The 22,200-nt window shown below is 38.0% G+C and overlaps 1 protein-coding gene across 1 annotated transcript in view; it reads right to left on the minus strand.

Moving 5' to 3' along the window:
- The window catches only part of ADGRA1 (adhesion G protein-coupled receptor A1), a 251,711-nt gene extending 231,001 nt beyond the window's left edge, over window positions 1-20,710 (minus strand). The window contains exon 1 of the mRNA XM_074545040.1: window positions 20,391-20,710. Coding sequence (XP_074401141.1) covers window positions 20,391-20,611 — 221 coding nt within the window. The 5' untranslated portion in view covers window positions 20,612-20,710. The remainder of the gene's footprint in view (window positions 1-20,390) is intronic.
- Between the last annotated feature and the right edge of the window lie 1,490 nt (window positions 20,711-22,200).

Below are 22,200 nucleotides of genomic sequence, written 5' to 3' on the forward strand. Positions count from 1 at the left end.
TTGCGTGTAAAAAACTACCTTGCCACTAAAGTATTTTAAAATATGTTCTTCATTTAATTCTCTTCTCTCCTAACATGCACAGTTAAAATCCATGTTCTACAACTACATGAAAATAAAATTCAAGATAATTTCGATATATCAGCATAGAAGAGGTTTCTTATTTCTTTATACTTGGAATCTTTCTTTGAAGGTTAATTCATTGGAACTATTGGTTTCCTTCTGGGAATCATTTTTTCTGGTCTCCAGACTTTCAAAATATTATTACTGTAATTAACATGTATTTGAAGACTTCATATTACTGCATTGCTTTCCAAGTCTTCTGAATACCTTGTACCAATCAATTTATTCATGGAATAAAACAACAGAGGCAAACCTAGGACCATCCAACAGTTATCACATATAAATCCACCTTAAAAAGTTATGATTTTAGTTTTTCTGTAAGAACTGCAGAAATGAAGCAGTACTTAAAAATCCTTGATAATTTTAGCATCTTTGGCCTCCCCATCTACTTCTCAGATCATTTATGAAACCCAGCACATCTTCACAGTACTTCATAAATAAACAATAATGACAACTTTTCATGCAGAAACACTTGAATCACCAGAGCACATTTGTTCACATCCATCACATTCTTATCCTTAACTGACACTGAGGACTGCACCTGTAATTTTTAATTCATAACTCACCATCTGAAGACATCACTGTCACTCCCCTTATGCTTATTTTCCTCATCAGAACCTCTCTCCAGATCAACATCTTGATGCAGGGAAGAAAGCTACTTTTTCCAGCTTGGATTCAGATAGGTAGGAATGGACACCAAAGCTGACCACAAAGGTCCCAAAACCTCACTGAAATGGGATGTGATCCCAGCCTCCTCTAAGTTGAGAACAACAAGCGAGCAGGCACATGAACTGGAGAGGAACTTCACAAAAGCCAAGCAATGCACAAGTATTTTTCTTAAGTATACTACACATATTCTAGGCACAATGGCTAAGCACTCCTGCGGCTGACTGGTTTACTTTTAGGCTTACCTTGTTGCAGGTGGCAGGCCAGACTTACTGAGGCTGGTGGCAGCTACAGCTAGAAATCCATCTAGAAGTGTTAGGTTACAACTAAATCCATTCCAACAGAAAAAGAAAAAAACATGGGAAAAAATTCCTTTCCTACCATCTTCTATGAAATATAATTCTTCTAGAAACAAATACATCAGCTCTTCTTCCTAGCTAAGGAAACCTTGCAAGAAAAGCAGCTTTGACAACATAAAAAATTAACATATTTATTCGAAGTTGATCCATTCAGAATGTTTAACCCTAAAGATAAAGAGCCTACTTCAATGGGGCCCCACAGGGCTGGTTGAAAGGCAATAGTTCACTCTTGAAACTCAAGTCTGAGAGTCTTAAACCATGTCCCCCTGGTTTAAGAAAACATAGACAAATCTAATCCCCTGAATTCTGACCTGGAGCAGTACAAGACTTGGATCATCCGATGACATAATATTGCTCACAATCATTTCTTTTTTTAATAGAAAGATTTTTAAACTGTATTTTTCAGTTCAAATGCTCTACATATCTTGTATCTGACATCAGATGATGTTAAAAGTCACTGTAGTAAATCAAGCTAATGTGAATGAAACTGTCCTGAGAATCAGAAAAAGTCGGAAATTCAGAAGTTTTCAAAGGTCTTTTTTTTTTTTTTTTTGCTGTTCTTTTTTACCCACACAGCTTTTTAGTGTGTCCTGGTCATTAGCTGAAGTAATAGCAAATAATAATACTGCAAATATACAAAGTAAAGCAATTTGAAAATAGACCCTGTTCCTCCCTTTTCAAATACCTTGATGACTTCAAAATGCACTACCCATAACACTGGCAAACAAAAATTACTTAGCTGAATTTTTTTAACACTTCCATACTTGGCTGGAATGCCTTGGAAATATTGAAAACCCATGACAAGTGACCTCCCCCAAACCCCATCCTCTCTCACCTCTGCCACAAGCCCCACAGACCCACCATTCAGTCAGGCCTGGAAAAACAAGGCAGGGATGCTTTTGTTTATCATCAGGAGCTACTGCCATTTTATCACATTATCTGTGACTTCTTACACATAAAAAGAAGAAATTCTTTGCTATTTCCATTACAGTATATGCAAGAAACCAGCACAACCATTCTTCTTTTGTACCACTGTAATGGGAGAAAATGGCAATGACATGACAGGTAGAAGTGAAAATGCAGTAAGACTGAAAGGAAGTACAGATTATCATTAAGCCCTGCCTCTGACAACTAAAGAAATATCCAGTATTTACCTGAAGGATGGTGTTCCACTGTATTGACAATGGTCATCTGAATCTGTACAATATTTAGCAGTTTACTGCTTTCCTACAAGCCATGTGTCACCACTGCTCCCTCTATTTTTTTCCCTATCATCTCAAAAACAATAATCCTGCAACCGAAATTCTTACTTTTCAAATGACTGAAATCAGAGATGTATTTGTCTAGAGGACCAACAGTCTGACTCCCTAAGGTGCTTTGTTTTATGAGAATTTTTAACTGTTCCTAAAATTGAATGTCATTTATGAGCACCATCAACACGTGTCTTAACAGAACCAAAAATTACAGAGTTAGCTATCAAAGTACAACATCTATCATTTGTATCATAAATAAAATAAAATTTCAACTTCCTTTCAACTACACTTTCTGAACAACAAATACTACAGATAGAAGTATAAATTTAGCTTTTGACAAGACTACAGATTTTGGTAAATGCTAAAATTAAGCCAATGTGCACATTGTGTAGAGTACTCAAACCAGAAAGCAAATACTGTAATATTGCATTTCTGTCACTGACTATACATTTCTCACAGTAAACTTAAAAATTGTATTTTGATTATCTTTAAAAATAGCAAAGCAAGGAACATTCTTTTATAAAATGGATCTTGACTTGGATGCTGAACCAATTACAAAGAGCTGATTTCTCACTATAGAAAATGGGAATTTATCTCTCTCCTAAATATGATTAAAATGAATCAAGTACCGTGCTATCATCTTGCACAAAAGGAACTATTGATGTATTTCTGTCAGACTGGTATGAGCAAGTTTCCCCATTCTATATTCATTAAAGTAAAGTAAGATCTTAGTCACCTTGAAAGAGCACAGAACATGTTCTGCACTCTCTGTTCTTGACAAAAATCCCAGAAACTGCAACTATCACTCTCACCAGGCTCATAATGTAAGTGCTTAAATATACAAGTGTTGTGTCCTGGGAAGAATTAAATTCAGAAAAAGCTTGTTTTAAGTCATTCAATATCCTTTTATTTTATTAGAAATCCCCAAAGTATAACGTTTGCTACTCATGTGCCAGCTCCTATTGTCAGTTTGTATTTTCTCAGCTTGGCTATTGTCAAGATTTATTGACAATAACATTTGGACACATACTCCATCAAAATGCTGTATAAATACATACTGTATTAAGTAACTTTTGCAATCTTTGATCACGCATGCAGTACCATGAGCGCTTTCCATACAGACCTCGTTAATGGTGCCATAAACTGACGGGACTTCAGTTTTTCCTGTGAAAATGGTACCTGCTTGCAGAAATGGGTGGCAGCAATAATTTTTACCAATGCCAGAGAATCAGGAGAGCATCTGGAGAGACTGCACATGAAGTGAAGAGCTCTGAACAGTGGAAGGGAGCAGCAGCCTCCTTTAATGCCTGCAGCATGGATGCCATAAAAACATTGCAAGATCCTGCTACCGAATTCTGGCAAAATACTTTGCTCTTGAATACTTTTATAATGGTTTGCACATTGTCTTAGAAAGCCAGTTTTAAGTTACAGAGTAGAAAAAAGCTTGCTGGCTTAAAGAGTTATGAATGTTTTGTGGGGGTTTTATTTTTTTTCATTTTTAAACATAACCTTTCCCCCCAGCATATGCATCATATCTCAATTTAATTCCAAATTATTAGTAGCTGTTCTACACAGCAGAAAGCTGAAATCTAGCTGCATCATGAAACCCCCTCCCTTCCTATATTTTTACTTTACAAATTGAAACAGCAGTAGTTTAATTGTCTAGAAAGCATTTGCGATTAAAGAACTGCCAGCATTAAGATTTCTCCTTTAATACCTTGGATTACTCCTGTGGCATTAGAAGTCTGGTATAATATAATGTATATATTCATACCTGTTACACAAGAGATCATCCATCAATAATACAGAAATAATTCTAGATTACATAAGAATTAACTAGAATTTGCCAGTGAATCTTCAGGGTGATTTATATGTTCTTTTAGACAGCTGTCATTTCAGTATGTGAAATACACTAATTTTGCACACATGTGATGTAACTGTAGGTTCTCCAACTAGGTGTAAGCTTGATTGAAAGTGATATGGAAAAAACAGACATCTAACTTGTTCAGCCTGTGTTTATAAATTATAACGTACTACTTTCATTGTTGCATAAATGATTTTTAACAGTACTAAGAAAGTCTAAGAGGAAATCTTTTTAATACGGCTCAAAGGTCGCATTTCCTAGTACAGGAAAGAAACAGTGCCAAATTACAGAAATAACTTTTTTTTTATTTATTTAAAATACTAGATACAGAAGAAGACCTTCAAAACAGTAGCTAATGAAACATTAAACTTAATGAGTAACTTAAAGATCAAAGGATGGTAATATTCAAATCACAAAGCTCTTCATGACTTTCATCTCTGCAATAAAGCTGCTACACACTGACTTAGAGCTATACTGGGTTTTAGCAGAATCCCCTTTACCAACAACCACCACTCAATAAAAAAAACTAATGGCAGAAACAGACAGGGAAAGCAGAAATACAATTCATTACAAAAGAATGTAGATACAGTGATTATCTTTAAACTGCAACTTCTTACACTAATATCTTTTTTCTGGTCAGTCTGTTTTAGGTAAAGTGGCAAGGATTAAATTTGATGGAGAAACTGAATTAATTGTGCACCATCAAATAATAAACAAACACCATTAAAATCACTGGGCTTGACATCTCAAGAGTTAAATTAGAGCCAGAGTATTTGGCAGAACTCAAAGCAGAACTATTCACAGATGAAGTACACCTGGTGAATACGTTTGCCAGTGTCAAGCCAAAAGACACTTGGAAACTATCCAGTGTTGAGTACTTCCAAATACACAGTGTACTACTGTACAGTCAACAACACTGTTTTGATACTAGCAGGATTCTACTCCTGTGTTAGAAACAATGAGTCACATGTTTACAATACCACACTGGACTGGCAGCTTCCACCACACAGAAAGAAACACTGCAGAGATTGCCTTGGTACTTCTATACCCAAAACCACCGAAATCATGGGTTTGGTAGTACTCACATAAGTACATGTGAATGCATACTAGAAGTAAATTTTCACCAGGTCATTTATTTTAATACCCAGAAGAGACAATGTGATCACAAAGCTAAGAACCTCTCCCAGTAATAAACATGACAAACCACTAACTTGTTGAAGCTTTGCAGTATTCAGTCTTAATTTAAGAAGGGAAAAAGTTTCTATTACAGTTCCTATGTCTTCCAAAGGTTAATTACTCTCATGTAGATTTTCATTTGCATTCTTATTCTGAATTCATTTGGTTTGAGTTCTCAATAACTGTATCTTACTATTTCCCAAATTAAAACATCTTCAAGATCAAGCATCTTTTTTTTTTTCTGACGATCAGAAAAATGATCAAAAAACTCCTAATCTCAAACAAGTAAACCAGATTCATGCGAACACATTCAAGGATATAGCACAGATTTTGTAGTTCTTAAATCATGCTTGAAACTAAAATGTAACACCTTTTTCTGGTCATCTTTTTCTTGGTAGCAGCAAACAAAAGTAACACTCCCTAATTCTGCTTTTTATTCCTCACTTTAGGATCCAGGATGATGTTATCACTGCACTTTCAGTAATATCACACCAGGAACAGATGTTTAACTGATTATGCACCATTATAATTAACTGCTTTTCAGTGACACAATTTTGGAACTGTTTTCTGGAACATGCAAGTGCAAACTATTTTCTTTATTCTGGACCTATGACAACATTCTTGGCCATGTAAAAATGAATGCTGATCTGTGGAGTCCAGCTTGCCAAGTGATCCGTGTAACTCCTCAGAGCTACCCCAGGCTGGAATCATTTCACCTGACCCGAGAACTCGGCATGTTCCATCTGCATCGTGTATAAATACAGCAACAAGCCATCAGGAGCAGCTCAGACAGGAACCCAGTAACTCTGCCCTGTCTCCAACAGTGGTCAAGAGAAGAGATGTGAATACAAAAACCACAGCAAGAAGCTCTGCAGCTAACCTGCTTTTAATTTCTTATGAAACTTCACTAATTTGTGGCCTCTTCAGCCCCATAATATGGAAAACAGTGAATAATGTTCCTTATTTACTTTTAACACACTTTAGAGGTTTTCAGGATAAAAAACCCTCAGCTATTCATCATTCCTCACACACAAGCTTTCTCACAACTCTGCATATTTCTATACCTTTCCTTGTCCTGTTATGCCATTTTGAGACGGAAGAATCAGAGCTGTGTCAGAATCAGTGTCCAAGATGCAGATGCACCACTGTGGGCTTACACAGCAGGAACAAGATGTTTTATTCTCTCATGCATGTTGACTGCTCTGAGTTTTACTCTTTCCAGCCTCCAGAGCATCGCTCCTGCAGCTACCAAGTGCCTCGTTCACAGCCAATCACAGTGTAAGAAAAGTTTAAATGTTCCAAATACCCCTTTTCACTTAAGATTTATCAATGTTAAATTAAATCTGGATTTTATAGGACTCTTCTTTCTGATAACTTAAATTTACAGAAGATCACAGAAAAGCAGAGGAGGAAAAGACTTGGACAGTTAATGGAATATTCATAAGTTCAAGTCATCAACTAATACTTTCACCCCCACTCATTTAAACACTGGAAAACTAACTTAATAAAATACTTCTTTTTCAGTGATCTATATGTCTTTTTCTGCAGAGTAACTGCAATTAAATACAATACAAAAACAGACCAAAAAATTACTTTAACACAACACTTGCAAGCTCAAAGTGAGCACACAATCCCCTATAAGCATTCAGGGCTGGGGAACCCATCAGGACCCCACAGCATCCTCCACTGCTGCAGGACAGCCTTCAGCTCCCACTCACTGCCCACAACAGGCACATTTCTCTTTTCTCTGCACAAAGACCTTGGCAAATGAGATCTGCCTCTGATGACTGGACAGGATGTCCTCTGTGCACTCTGTAAATCTCCAAACCATGCAGGCACACTGATACACAGAGGAAATTATCTATATTTTAAGCATTTTGCCCTACTGTAAAAAGCACTCCGTTGATGGGGTGTAAGCATGTGATAAATCTGTCCCTAAACATCTTCTTTTTCAGGGTTAATCTGGCAGACAATGGGCACCCTGAATAGTCAAAACTGGCAAAGATTTTCCTGCTGAAGGCTCAAGGAGAGGACTCTCCTAGTCCTCAGTAACTGGAAGGTGGCTTCCATCATTTACAAGTTAAAAAACAAACCCAAAACACCTCCCCCCAAAAAAGCACAGCCAAGACAGTCAGCAGTACAGCACAAAATCAGGAAAATGGTGCAGAACAAAGTGAAAAATAAAGAGTAAAAGCCCAGAGACAGGGATGAATCACAGGTTCTGTGTCCAGATGCTCAGAGAGGATCAGTTTCATGCACATCCCACAGAAATAATGGGGAGAGACTATACCAAGGACTTCTAGACTGGCTAAGAAGTACAACTCTGCATTTGTTTCCCCCCAGTAAGGCTCAAAATCAGAATTTTTCCACTTCCAGTTTCATTCATTTTCTTCCAGTCTCAGATAAATAGTGTTGTGGCCCATATCCAGTAAATAACAAAATCTATTCAACTTCTTTCAGGATATAATAACTATAAATACAGTGAAAGACAAAAGTGAAACATAACTCAGTGTTATCAATCAGCAGAGTCACGCTGCAGTCTTTCTGAAAAAATACAGTGCCAGCCTCAATAACCAAAGAAATTTATTTTTAACAGCTGAAAAATTAAATTAAAAAGGACCAATGACCAGCACTCTACACCTTCTGAAGGCATTTACCTCCTCCAAAACCTTTTTTCACTGGCAATGTGTTATTGCAATTTAGAAGGCTTTTTCTTGGTCAGAGGATCTCCCTCTCTGCTTTCTGCAGTGCCAACAACTAAACAAAGCAAAAAACACTGGCCTCAACACACAAGAAAAATTGAAGATGCTCTTATTGTTCAGGAATACAGAGGCAAACAGGAAAATCCATCAATCTGACACAAGAAAACTAGGCCAACCAATGAGAAATCTGACTTTGAACATTTATTCATTTTTCCTTATTCCAAAATTTAAGAGCAGGAATAGAGCTTCTTTTATTTTTCCTGGAAGACCAATGAATTCTCCCATGGACTGAGTTAAATATAATGATTTTTTATAGAAAGAAGTTTTATCACTGTTCTCTCTTTCACAGTGTTGAAAACAGAAGAAAGCATATTATTAGTAGAATAAACTACATTTAATTACATTGTGACATTTCATCACCCCCTTACCTTTCAGCTTACTGAGAGTGACTAACAGATAATAAGAGAAAAGCAGAGATATAAAGTCCCCTACTGAAGACCAAACCTAGTCCATTCTCCCAGGTTTGAGAACCACATCTGCTGCGACTGAAACAAACTGGAATTTGAAAATAATCAAAAGCAGGATGGTTCCTTGCTAGCAGGCAGTTGAGCTGTGGTACTTCTTGCCATGGGATGCTCCAAGTGCAGGGAACTGTCATGGGATCGCAGCGGGGCTGGATCAGGCTTGGAAAACCAAACCATTTGGGTAAATCAGATGCACAGAACTACAACTCTGAGCTGTGATACACACAACAAGATTCTTTTGGAAAATATCACAATGTTACTCTACTGTAGGCACTTGTTTTAAAAATTTTTAGTCTGGAGACAAGATACTGGGATACTCCATGGCTGTTCAGCCTGATCCTGGACAGCTATTTGTATTTTTATTAATTGTCCAGACTGGTGAAAATGAAAAACTGTGTAAACATAAACACTTTAAAATGAACCATAAACATTTTAAAAGTCCATTTATCATATCTTCCCTTATTCAAGAACAGTATTATTAATGGCCAATTCACACAAAACAGCAAAGCATCAGGTAAAAACAGCCAGGAAACCCAACTGCCACAGTTCTTCCCACTAAAACTTCTTCCAAAGCTTTATTACCTATTCCCATTTCAGAAAGGAAACACCAGCCAACCAAAAAGGCCAATAGATTAGTTAATCATACGGAAAGACTGACTCAACATGTAATTCAGTGCCACCATTTTGACAGAAACTTTCAGAGAAAAAAACCCAAACCAACTTGACTTAAGTGCTATTAAATAAATGATTACTTGAGGGATTTTATTTGTTTAAAACAATCACTCTGCTTCAGCTAAAGAAGTACTTTGGAAAGCCAGCATTAAAAAATTATTTGCCCTAATCTTTTCCAAACTAAAGCTTGGCGCCTAATCCCTCTTCATTACCAAATAGCTTAGTAACCAAGTATTCAATTTGTAAAGTAGTCACAATAACAACACCAAAAGCATTGACCTGAGTTCTTCAAAGGCAACTACAGGAAACAAAAACTCAAACAGCACTTAATTACACAGAGACTCAGGCAAAAAATTCCCTTAGTCTTATTAAAAATATATTAAAATATATGGAGGGTGTTTTCATATGAAGCAATTTCATCCAATTAGCAATACTGCTGTATTACTTATTTAAAAAAGAGATGTTGTCCTAGTCAGCAAGTTACTGTTCAACTGTGTAAAGCTGTTATGAAGGTCGTTTCATACATCAGTTCACTAATGGAATTGGTATTAAATACAGGCACAAATGAATTAGTTAGAATTGTTTTTTAAATAACAGCTTATTAGAAACAAATTTATAATGATAATCAATAATCATGAAGTACTTTACAGCAGTAACTTCATTTGCTCTAAATACAGAAGATTATAATTTATTATATTTATTTCGCTCCAGGTTATTTTTTTGCTTCATCAATCTATATTGCTGACTCTTTATATTGTTATTTATAACTTTTAATTGTGCAGAAAGGGAAGAGAATTATGAATAGTACAACAATAAATGATAAAATATGTTTTTTCCCCCACATTTTGTCTTAGGAATTTCTTTTTTCATCCTTTTATAGTAGAAGGGAAAGACAAAGGAAAGTGTTAGAAAATTTACTTTCTCCTATTCTGCAAATCTCTTTATTTTAAACAGAAAAAGAAGCAAAGACACCAGAACCAGAACATCTGCTAGAGCTCTATAATGACTAGCAAGTATACAAACATGCCAGGTAACTTTTAATTTAACAAGAACAACAGTTGGCACTAGTTTTGTACACATTATAACATAAAAATAACTACCAAACATCTACAATTGACATCGAGTCACTTTCTGATTTTCATACCTCAAATGTTGTCCTCTTCTGTTCTTCCTCAAGTATATTTGGGGTCTACAAAATACAGGTCCTCAAACCCTAAAACCTTTATGTGACCCTACCAACACTGGTGGTAAAGTAAGGAAAGGAAAGCAAAGGAAAGCATGGTTCACAGAAAAAGGACCTGTAAAACCACAACTGATGCCTTACTGCTCCCACTGGACAGACTCAATATTCTTACCAGTCTCCCAACGTTAGAGGAAAGAAGTATTGAACTCCCCTCCACAAGACTCTTACATTGTACAGCCCAGGCAAAGAGCAAATTAACTTTCCAAGAGCCTACTGTTCACCAAACACGGAGGGATAAAGAAAAAAATCTCAGATGTTATTCTCACATCATCAGTTTAACAGCTACCTTAATATCTGGTGTGGTAACTCCCACAGTTTGACTGCGTTTTCTAAGCACCATGAGATCCAAATTCCTTCAAAAGTTCTAATACCATACTTTGAAAAGTTACTTGAAGCATAATGTGGCTAAATTTTGGTGTTCTCCCTTTACCACAGGTGAGATGCTGTGTGACTGCATCAGGGACTCCAGTAAAACAAAACTCTAATGATAAAAATGTTGATACCACGAAATTCATGAATGCCTTCCCAATAAAATGTCTTATAATGATGACATCAATTACTGAGAGGTTAACACCTTGTTTTATTCCAGTGGAGAGCAGGTTTCCATTTATGCATTTTGATTGCTTCCTTTCCATCATCCCCTGTGCAGTATGGATAGAAAAATGTATCTTTTCCAAAATTAGCACATATTTGTCAACTGTTACCTCAGCTGACAAATAGCCATATTTCTCAGCCATAGCAGAGACAGTTCATTAACCTGATCTAATTTAAGATAAAGATTTATGATAATGATGTGAATAATACTAGCTGTACTAGCTGTGTTATAGAATAAATGGATACAGCCCCTTAGGCTTAGATTTGCTAATGTAAACTTTAGTTTTATGGCTCAAGAACTGCATGGAGAGTAGCAGCAAACATTAAGATTTCATCTTTACATACATTTCACAGTTTTTCAGGGGTAGTTGCAGTACTGTTTGAATGTTGCCACAAAGGAGTAGAGAATACTGGAAATTAGACTTTTCCTCTCTAAACAATATGCTATGCTGAGGATGGAAAACAACTTTGATCATTGTGGCTGTTCCCTCTGATCAGCAGTGGCATGTCTGGTGGGTCAATATAAAATCACTGCTTGAGACTACCACATTCAGACCTCTCTACTCCACTAGCTGCAGTTTTAATGATAAGATCTAAGGAGGGAGAGCTAGAGATAAAACGATTTTTCTTGTTTCTAAGTTGTCTAATAGGATCAACTCCATCTGCCTGGCCCCAATTCCAGGCACGGCTGAACTCCAGGACTTAATTCAGATCTCTCTAAGGACCCATGTCCTCGCTTATTTCAGTTCCACTCAACGAGTTCAGAAGAGAGGGGTAAAATGAGTCAAGGATCAAAGGTGATGAGGGAAGATGTAATAGAGGGTTTTAGAAAAGCAAAAGAAACTGGGAAGTCATGCAAGGCTAAAGAAGTGGTGGGGACCGTGAGCTGAAAGCAGAGGCTGCAGCACAGGGCAGTGAAATCGCAGAGGCTGGCACAGAAGTGCAGCACAGCAGAGGACCAAGAGCAGAGACGATGAGGAGGGAGATGGGTTTTTCACTCTTTTAGAAATGCACTGGCAGTCTGCAATTCTTATAATCTGTGAGCGAAACCAAGATGCAGATGAGAAGAAAAAACAGGCAGAAGTATCAGCAATAACAGGAGTTAAAAAGGAAAGTGTAGAATTGAAAGATTCTGGGAATGCGACAGATGGGACAAAGTAAAGAGGATGGACCATGAAAAAAAAAAAGAACTAAGCATTTTTCTTAGCAGTGCAAAGTTCCCCAGATAGGACACATGTTAATATATAAAACTTAGGAGTTAGGAGTTCACAGGAGTTAGGAGTGCTGGCAAATTTTATTCCTCAGAATTGATAATACTTTTGTTTTGTTTCTCTCTCTCTCTTAAATGCTTGTAGGTCTCCTGTTGCGCCAGATTGTGCCAGCACATTCAATTAGAAAAATCTTACCTGACATTTCAGTATATTTCCTGTGAGAATTCCATGAAAACTAATCTGGTAATAAAGTTGCTCACCAACAGATTATGATCTCCTTCCACCCCTCCTCTCTCAAAGAAATTGGTACCATGCACATTAATTTCTAATGCAAATATAAACACAAATGTTGCCAGGGAACTATGAATATAAAATAATGTTATGTTCAATTCTTCCATTATGTTTTTCTTCACATTTTCCAGGCTTGATTTTGTTATTACTAGCTTTAACCTTATTTTCCATTTTATGATGCAGTTTTTCTTTTCTCAAGTCACAGTACACATAAAATCTTTACCCTTGCAATTAATACTTTTCATTACAAAACATGAGTTCTCTGGGACAGGCAATCTCATAACATAAAGAAAAAGGTTTTATGAAGAGACATCAGCTTGACTGCTATGAATTCTTCAATAAACAAGGAGAATCATAAATGTTCATAATTTAGAGACCTTGACTTACCAGGTTACTTGAAAGCCATAATGATACCTTAATAACATAGAAAATCCATTAAACCTCATTGTGTGATGTACCAAGCCTACACTAGAAATGCTGAAAACACAGACCAGTGTCCTTTCATCCTTGCGAGTTTTGATGAATACGCACTCAAAGGCACGCATAAAATACAAGTTTAAAATAATTTGCTTGTTTTTGCACAGCTATCAACAAATCCAGATTCTATATTATCTAGGAATCAATCTCAGGTTTTTGCACACTTACAGGTCTGTGAGCATAACACCCATAAACCTCTGTGTGCTTGTGTTATTGGCAGAACTGTCTATGCATTTGACAAACTGCTGTTCAGATAAGATGATATCCAACTAAGTACAGAAAAGAAACTGTCAACAACTCTGCAAGACTGTAACAGAAATTGCAAAACCAGAGCTTTCATGACTAACCATAACTTCAGAACAGTCTCAAATCAGTCCCAGGCATGAAAACACAGTTGGAACTGATTTTAAGAGAAGGGTGAAGAACGGCATGTTGCCACAAGACTAAGAACAAAGCCTAAACTGTGTTCCCTGTATTGCATAATTGCTAAAGTAGAGGAAAAAATGCTAATATCATAGATAATACAGAGGTTTTAGCCAAATCATATTTGACAAGTCGAGAACTAGACAGCAAACTTGTAACTGAGAGAAAATAATCACAGTTGACTGGATAAGTACATATTCAAACTTTTCATGGTTTGTATGCTTTTATTGCCGTGAGGGTTTGGATATTCCATTAGAAACATGGAAAGGGAGGAAGCTTAGACTCAATAGGCTATTTTTCCACAAAAATCTAAATCAAATGGCATAAATAGCAATTATTGAAAACATGCATCAATATTATTGAGTAGTGAAAACCAAGCTGGGTGAAAGCCCTGGCTCTCAGATGTGCATGAACAAAGGGTGTAAGGAGCAGATATACAAATTTGTGTTTCCTATTGGCTGCTAGGGCAGAAGTTCTGCCTTGGTAAAGGTACTCTGTCCTTTGACTTTCAGATTTATGGCAGCTCTGTATTATAAAACCAAGGCAAAAGACATCAGTGAGGAAAGTAGGGATGGATAAGCTGGAACATGGCTGAATCCAATAGTGGAAAAATTTGTGATGACAGAGGAACTCAAATTGGGAGAAACTTCACAAAAACATAGTTTTTCTTTGGCTATTTCTGCCCATAAAGTTTCTGGGTCTGTTTTAACAGCAAAGTAATAAATGGGTTTCTAGCATCACAGGGGGTTAATGTGATTCTGTTGTTATAAAGCATCTATCATTTAAATATTTGTGAGGATGCAGAAAAAGGACAACACATAAAATTATAAACCTTTGGAATTTCCTTTTAATAACACTGTTTAGACCCCTTCTTCCTGGACCTTCCCACTTTCACCTCTCTCCTAACCACTTCACCACTCCTCACTCTTCACCTCACCTTGTATTTTATTATACTGTCAGGATATTTAGAAGGGGACAAGAAAAGAAAAAAATACTTTGAGAAATGTTCCAGAATGCCTTAAAACAAAACTAAAAAAAAAAAAAAAAAAAAAAAAAAAAAGGCATCACATCTTCAAATCTTTTAAGAACAATCCATTTTAAGGGATGACAGCACTTTGGTCCCAAGGGCCAGCAACTCATGCAGCTTCATATAAAAGGCAGATTCCATATACACAAATCACCTCCCTGGCACCAACTCACTGCAAGAGATGCAAATACATACACTTCAGAAACTTATTTATGTTGCACATATCTTTAGATCAATAAAATTAAATAGATTTTATGAATATTAGGTGAACATACCAAAAAGAAAAAGATAAGAGAGCCAATAAGATATATTAAATCTCTTCCTGTTTAAGGCAAACAAGGTCAGTTGCCAGACAACTGACAAATTACACTGTATCATAAAACCTCAGCTTCATTTAGAACTTCTCGATAGGTATCACATCATATACTTACATGATAAAACTCCCTTCCCACATGCATTGCTCTCCCCCTGGCTATCCTCGCCAGTTTATTTTTACCTCTGGAATGAAACTTAGTGAAAGACCACAATACTGCAAATTTCCTAGTATGCAACAAAAAATAGGACTTGATTTCTACATTAAATTACCAAATTAATGAACTGTTCGATACTGTAAAATAATTTTATCTGTTTCCAGATATTCTTATCCCATCCTCTTACACAAACTGTTTTCTTCAGACAACATTCCACTTGAGGATGCAAAAGCACCAGGATGATATATGGCACTTTTTTAACTCAAGGCCTTTACAGTTTAATAACAAAAGAGAAAGAAACTTCAGGATGACTCATATACCTTTAAAAAGTTACGGTATATGGTAACTATTAAAGTAGCATTTATAGTATTTTGAACACTATTTGCTATGAGAGTTCTATTTTCCACAGCAGAATTTTTTTCACACTCCTCTTGGGTTATCATTTCCAGTGATGCCAAATGCATCAGTTTAATCCAAATCATAAAAGAGTTATCATTTGGAAATGGTCACACTACTAGTACTTTTCAGGTGCAGGTATATCCTTGTCAGAAAAAAACAAAACAAAAAAAATATCATATGGCCACTCTAGATTAATATATAAAATGTATTATCAAGGAGAACTAGACTAACATTTGAGTAATATCTGAAGACTTTTCATCACTACAACCTTTATCTTCTCCATAATTTGCTCTCCCTGACCATCTGTCCCAGACCTTCCAAGTCTTTGGTGTATTTTATGTAGACTTCCTTATTAGGAGTTTCTTCCACAAACTGTTTTTTTCTTTTTCTTTATTTAAGAGTTTCAGAGAAAGCATTTATAAATATGTATATACATATAAATAATGAAGAAGGAAGCCTGTTCCTTTTTCTTTTTTCCTGCCACTTTGAGTGAACACAATAAACTAACCAAGGTGAAAACGTTCGCAAAAACCTTTCTAACAAGAATCACCCTACCTTCTTTAACAATGCTCTTATTTACAAACCAGCAATGCTATGTTAGGTCTCAAATCAATAACGAAGAATATGAGAGTTTCAAGACATGGAAATAAAACTACTGAATAATATTTTTTGTTCAGTCTTTCTCCAACTCTTTGTTTGCTTTGGCTAGCTTAAGTGCTGAACTCTTTGGAACATAACATTTTTGTGATCTATTTTTAAAACAAGATGCTTATATCAAATAAACCATATTGATATATCCTCAACTGAATATAGGCGTGTAAAAGACCAGACTAGACATGAAAAAAACACAGTAATATAATAACTCTGAAAAAATTCCAGTGGACATGATATAAATGAATGTGACATAAAAGTAATTTTGGGACAGAGAAAAGTGGGGCAATGCTGCTTTCAGAAGAGTATTTAATGTTTGTGAAGTGCTTTGAAGATGAACACCCTTCATACATATTATGGCTATGGATTACCATTGGAGTCAAGTAGCCTTACTCTGAAATTGAGAATCTGAGACAATTCAAAGTGAGAAGAAAGGCTTAGATACAAAAAGTATGAAGAATTCTGTATGATCAAGAATTTATATAAGCCATACACTACCATAAATTTTCTTCATTTCTATTATGACAGTTTAAAACTACACATTTCAATAGGTGTATCTGTGGGTAGAATTTGTAAAAATATCAACCATTGGTATACATCTTAGACTTTCTTTTGAATTGAGGGAGGAAAAAAAAGTGATACTAGTATCAGAAACTGATGGCATTTATAACTTCAAAGTCCATTCTGCCCAGTGATACCTATTGAACTGAGAACTTCTAAGATTAAAAGCATGAAGTTTTTAACACCACTTGATATGAAAGAAACAAGTATGTAAGTAACCTACCAATATACTGTCCAGTAGAGAATCCAATCTCCTAATTCCCAAAATTTCAAACTGCAGAAGTTTCACATTGTAAAAAGCAGCATAGCAACATCTCCACATAGCCCAAATTTCAGCAACTCAGTTAAAAAGTTTACAACTAATTTTTCCATCAACACAGAAGAGACGGAAGTTTGCAAATAGTCTCATTCCCTAGAGTTACATTTTAACAACCCAACCACACTGATTTAAAAAATGTAAAATATTGGTTTCATACAATAATTCCCAAGTATTCAACCACAGAGTCTAAAATGAGAAAGCACATTATGCTGAAGTGATATGACTCCTTCTGTTGAGTCTACACTTCAATGCCTACTGAAAGTGAAATGGTGAGAGTAGATCCCATAAATTAGTGATTCAACAGCTGTATTCTCCATGGGAAAAAAAAAAAAAAAGGTAATTCCCTTTCTCCACCCTGTCTCAAAATAAAAAGCAAGAGATGCATGCTGCAAATCCATAAGGACTAGAATCTCTTTCAACAAGATACGTGCAAATACTTTGTGAAGCTACAGCTAAGTTTTTACTTTTGATCCACATCAAGCTCATGAATCCTGTTTCCAAAGCAGTAAAATACTAAATAAAGACAGTGAAACAGAGCGCAGGACAAGGGGGTTTTTTGTTTGGTTTGGGTTTTAATATAAAATAAAGAGGAGAGAATAAGTGCTTTTTCAGCTTATATTTTGATTTTATTTCTAGTGTGATTATCATCGGGAGCATTTAGACAGTACTGAATAGCTCTAGTGTTCAAATGATTTCAAAGAAACTCTGCAGACTTCCTCACCTCATAATCTCAAAGTAATTGGTCCAAACATGTCAAGAATAAGAATTTCTTCAGTGACTTCGCACTAGTTTGCAGTCACCACGTGTGATTGTGTCAGAAGCATTCCTAGCAGCAATAGTTCAGTACATACATACCATGGAGCCTAAACTATCAAACTCAGACAAGACCCACAGTCACTCAGGTGAAAGAACCTAAGCCACCTAACTCAGGCTTCAATTAAGCTACCAAATCATAACTTCTAAATTTGCTGATAAGTACCATTACTGAGCATGTAAATGAGATGTTAAATTTCTGAATGGCTGAAGAGATAAAGCAGAGGTAATTCTCTTCCATCTCTGCAGAGCAGTTACCAGTTTGGCTTTCATCTTCCCTTCCAAAAGATGATAGCACTAGGGAAATAGCCTCCCTATATAATGAATAATCTGCCCCAAACCCCAGAAAATGTTTATTACATTGTTTCATTAAGGTATTATTTCATCTGAACATATATTCTTTTACTCATCTCTATATTTCTTAATTGTTAAAGCAATCCAAAAGGTGATGTTCCATATGTTAAAGCTCTCTTTCTCTCTGTGGGCCCATAAAACTGAATGGAAGCAAGCAGCATCTACCAGAATATTCTCTTCTGCCTGCATCTCTTATTCAGCTACAAAAACAAATGTAACAGCACTAATACTTGAGTTCATTATCATTATTTTCTAGAGCTGGCCAAATCCCACAAGTGTAACTTAATTCATAAAACCAGTTTCACCTGGAAAATCTTTGACATATTCAATCAAATTTTCACCTGTATGTTCTAGCTACTGATAACTTCAAATACAGATTTTATTTTTTTTTCTTTTTTACCTTCAATATTTAACCTTAAATTTACTTCTGGGAAAGAAAAAAAATATTCTCAAAAATGAGATGAGAGACTGTATGAGGAAAAGGGATATGTTTATGTGATACATAGTACTATACTTGTCCATATGAAATACAAAAAAAAAAAAACCACCAAAATGTATCTTTTGTATCAACTAAGGCCAACTAATCAGCTCTCAGGTCAAGAGGTATTTGCTATTAAGTTTAAAAAAACTAGCACAGTACCTTTCTCATTAATTTTAAACAAGTGTTACCTGAAATGAATGTGTTTCAGTTGATAGGATCAAGCTTGCTACTGGTGCCTTAAATCATATGTATAAGTGAGCAAATCCTCCCACCTACCACTTCAAACACACCACCTCCCCTGTTCATCTTTTCTCACTTCTGTTTCCAATTCAATTTCTTTTCACTGCAGTGAATACATACTTCTGTTGATCTCATGGTCAGCTGGATTCCTTGACTGGTACTTACCTCAGCAAAAGTTTCTTAAACACCTAAATAAGACTCTGCAAGTCAATGCTTAAGAGGAAAAACCTTTGCAGACATGCTGAGTGTGAGAGTTTCTATAGCTTTTTAACCAAGAGGAAAAACTAGTTCCTGCCTCCCCAAGATGTTGACATGTTATTAATCTGGTGGGTACCACCTCTAACTCCATAGTCAGTTATACAAACTATAGAAATAGCAGTGAATTTATCACTGAGGTTAAAGCTTATGTTGGTAAGTAATGCAATATTCTAAACCAGCCTATTAAAATTTAGGAGGAAGTGCAATTATTGTCTCTTGTATAGAAGCAGAAGTTTCCTAAATAAATAATCAGCATACAGATAATCAGCATCAAGTCACTCAACAGTTATAGCTAAAACTGAACTGGAGCATACACAGCACATCTGTACATTTACAAGCACAAGCTCCCCAGATGTTATGAATTACTATCTTTACCAGTTGCCTCCTGAAAGTGTTGACTTAAAGAAAATGCACTGAACAGTGGAGATGTTCATAGCAGGAATTGTCAACAGAACTAAATTCAACAGTAAAAGATCTGTTGATATATGTATGATCCAAAGGGTAAATGTCACAGAGCTATTACTGCTTGGGTGCATTACAGGGACATTACTTTCAGCTGTACTTGAGAATACAATCACAGAAAGTTCCACTACCTTACTTACAACATGCTATTTATTCAAGTTTAGCTATGTGCAACAGGCAACAAAGTATCATAACCTAATTCACAGTACCCCGAATCATTTTAAATTACCAGACAACTCTGAACCATATGGGAGATTTGAGAGTTTCATACCGCAGTATAGAAACTCATCTTAAAAAAGGAGACATCAAATTCCAAACTTTATTTAGAGAAGACGAGAGAGAAAGGGAAAACCAGTTAATGACACAGCACTCCAGGAGGCATTCAGCATTACCGATACCATTCATTTACTGCCCGGACGGTGCGAGCCCGTCCCGTTGCTGCCGGAGAGGTACAGCAGAGAGCTCCATCAGTTCTGCCGCCACTGACATTTCCCACACCGCCGCCCGCAGCAGCGTGCAATTCACACCAGGGAGAGCCCAGCTCTCCCACTTGGACCCGAACGCCAGCAGGAGTTTCCCAACTGAACATGAAAAAAAATAATTAAATAAATAAACAAACACCCCAAACTCTCACAGACTTTTTAACAGCAGGGCCGGGGCTGCAGCGGGCACGGAGAGGTTCCGCGGCTCCGGAGCGGCGGGCGCGGGGTCCCCTCGATCCCCCGCACGCCCCGCCCGCCCTCCCGCGCCAGGTGCGCACCGCCCGCGGGCCGTACTCACAGGGACACGGTGCGGTTGGGCAGCACGGCGGGCTGCAAAGTTTCCACCAAGTCTCCGCCGGTGCAGACCACTTTGATGCGGAGGGCCGGGCGGCCGGGCCCCTTGGCGCGCTCGGCGGCGCAGAGGCAGCGGTCCACGATGAGGTCGGGGCAGTTCCTGCTGCCCCCGCAGAGCCCCAGCGCGGCGGCCAGCAGGCAGAGGCGGGGGCACAGCCCGCGCATGCTGAGCCAGCGAGCGGGAGCCGCCGGCTGCCGCGCCGCGCATGGCACGCGTCCGTCCGCGCCGCGCCGCTCCGCTCCGCGGGCCCTGCACGCCTCCCGCGCCCACCCCGCCCCGCCTCCCTCGATGCGGCCGGCTCCGCTCGCAGGGACCCCCCCTTCCTCCTCCTCCTCCTCCTCCTCCTCCTCCTCCTCCTCCTCCTCCTCCTTTCTCCGAGGAGCCGCCGCTCCTTTCCTGCCGCAGCCCAAGCGGCCGCGGCGCTGGGCGGACCCCGCGGCGCTCAGCGGCCCCCCCGCCACTCCCTCCCGCCGCCGCTCACCGGGCGCGCCCCCCGGGCCGGGAGCCGCGGTCCCGCAGCGCCCGGAGCGGCGCTACCTGCACACGGTGCCCCGCGGCGCTGCTGCCCGACCGGGTCCGCGCCCCGGGGATACCGGGCAGATGCGCCAAGGACGCGCCGCAGACCCGAGAGGCGCGGCCAGCCCGGGCACGGGGCAGGAAACCGGGAGCTGGGAAAATCGTGCGGGTCGGGAATGTAGTTTTGAAAATAGCCTTTGGTACCGCTCTTGAGGAGCACGTGTGCTCAGTGCTGTTCGCACCTATGGCTGTGGGAAACATGCTTCGGGACTTGGGCAAGGGGCAGTGCGGACCAAGAGACGGGACAGTCCAGGCAGTGCCACCGGGAAGGGTCCATGCGGTTAGCTGGCTTTAGACACCTCAGAAAATGCTGTGAACATGACCTGAGCAAAGGTTTGATCAGTAGTCAAAGACACTTCATCATCCTGGTCAACGAGCACGTTACTTTTCTACTTGTACATCTCTGTCCTCTATGGCGCTTGGTGGCTTTGGAGCATCCTCATAGTATTTTGTGATCTGACTAGTAACTTCTAGGGTAGATTTTCAGCATTAACTACGAGCTACCCTGTTGGGGTATTTTAGTTGTTTTATTTATTTTTTTTTTCCTAGAAGTGAACAAAAAAATTCCACATTGTACCAGGAACTTCCATTTTTAATGGCCCTTTACTAAAAGCAGGTTCCTTGCCTTCACTTGCTGGATAGAGACTCACAATGCACATCTTCACTGCAGGATCTAGACCAAAGTTAGTAATAGTCTGCCATAGCTATAAAGCTATTTTAAGAAATTACTTGGGTTTTATAAAATAATATTTTATTATAGCCCCTTAGGGAAGATTTGTCTTGTACATTTACAGTGCCTGTTATCACTGTTCTAATACCTAATTGGAGCCTTTAGGCACTATAGTATTAATAAGTGATAGAAGGGGTAGTGGCCTCATGAAATTCAAGGGTAATAGGAAATTTTTCTGTAACAATCTTTTTCTGAACAGTTGTTGATTTAAAAAATCATAAATATTACAACCTCTGCTCTTTTATTTTTAAAAGCAAAGTTGTGTAAGGCTTACTGGCAGGCAGCTAAATGGATTGTATTTCATGAGACCACTCAACATTGCTATGGTTGCATGACGTTATTTATCATAAAGAAACCCAATGTATTTAATTTTGAAAATGCTCTTTTAGCTTTGAAAAATTCTGTCACATCCACATTGTTTTAGAAAGTGCAAGTGAAAAATATGCA

Source organism: Zonotrichia albicollis, chromosome 7, assembly GCF_047830755.1.
Source record: "Zonotrichia albicollis isolate bZonAlb1 chromosome 7, bZonAlb1.hap1, whole genome shotgun sequence".
Classification (NCBI taxonomy): Eukaryota; Metazoa; Chordata; class Aves; order Passeriformes; family Passerellidae; genus Zonotrichia; species Zonotrichia albicollis.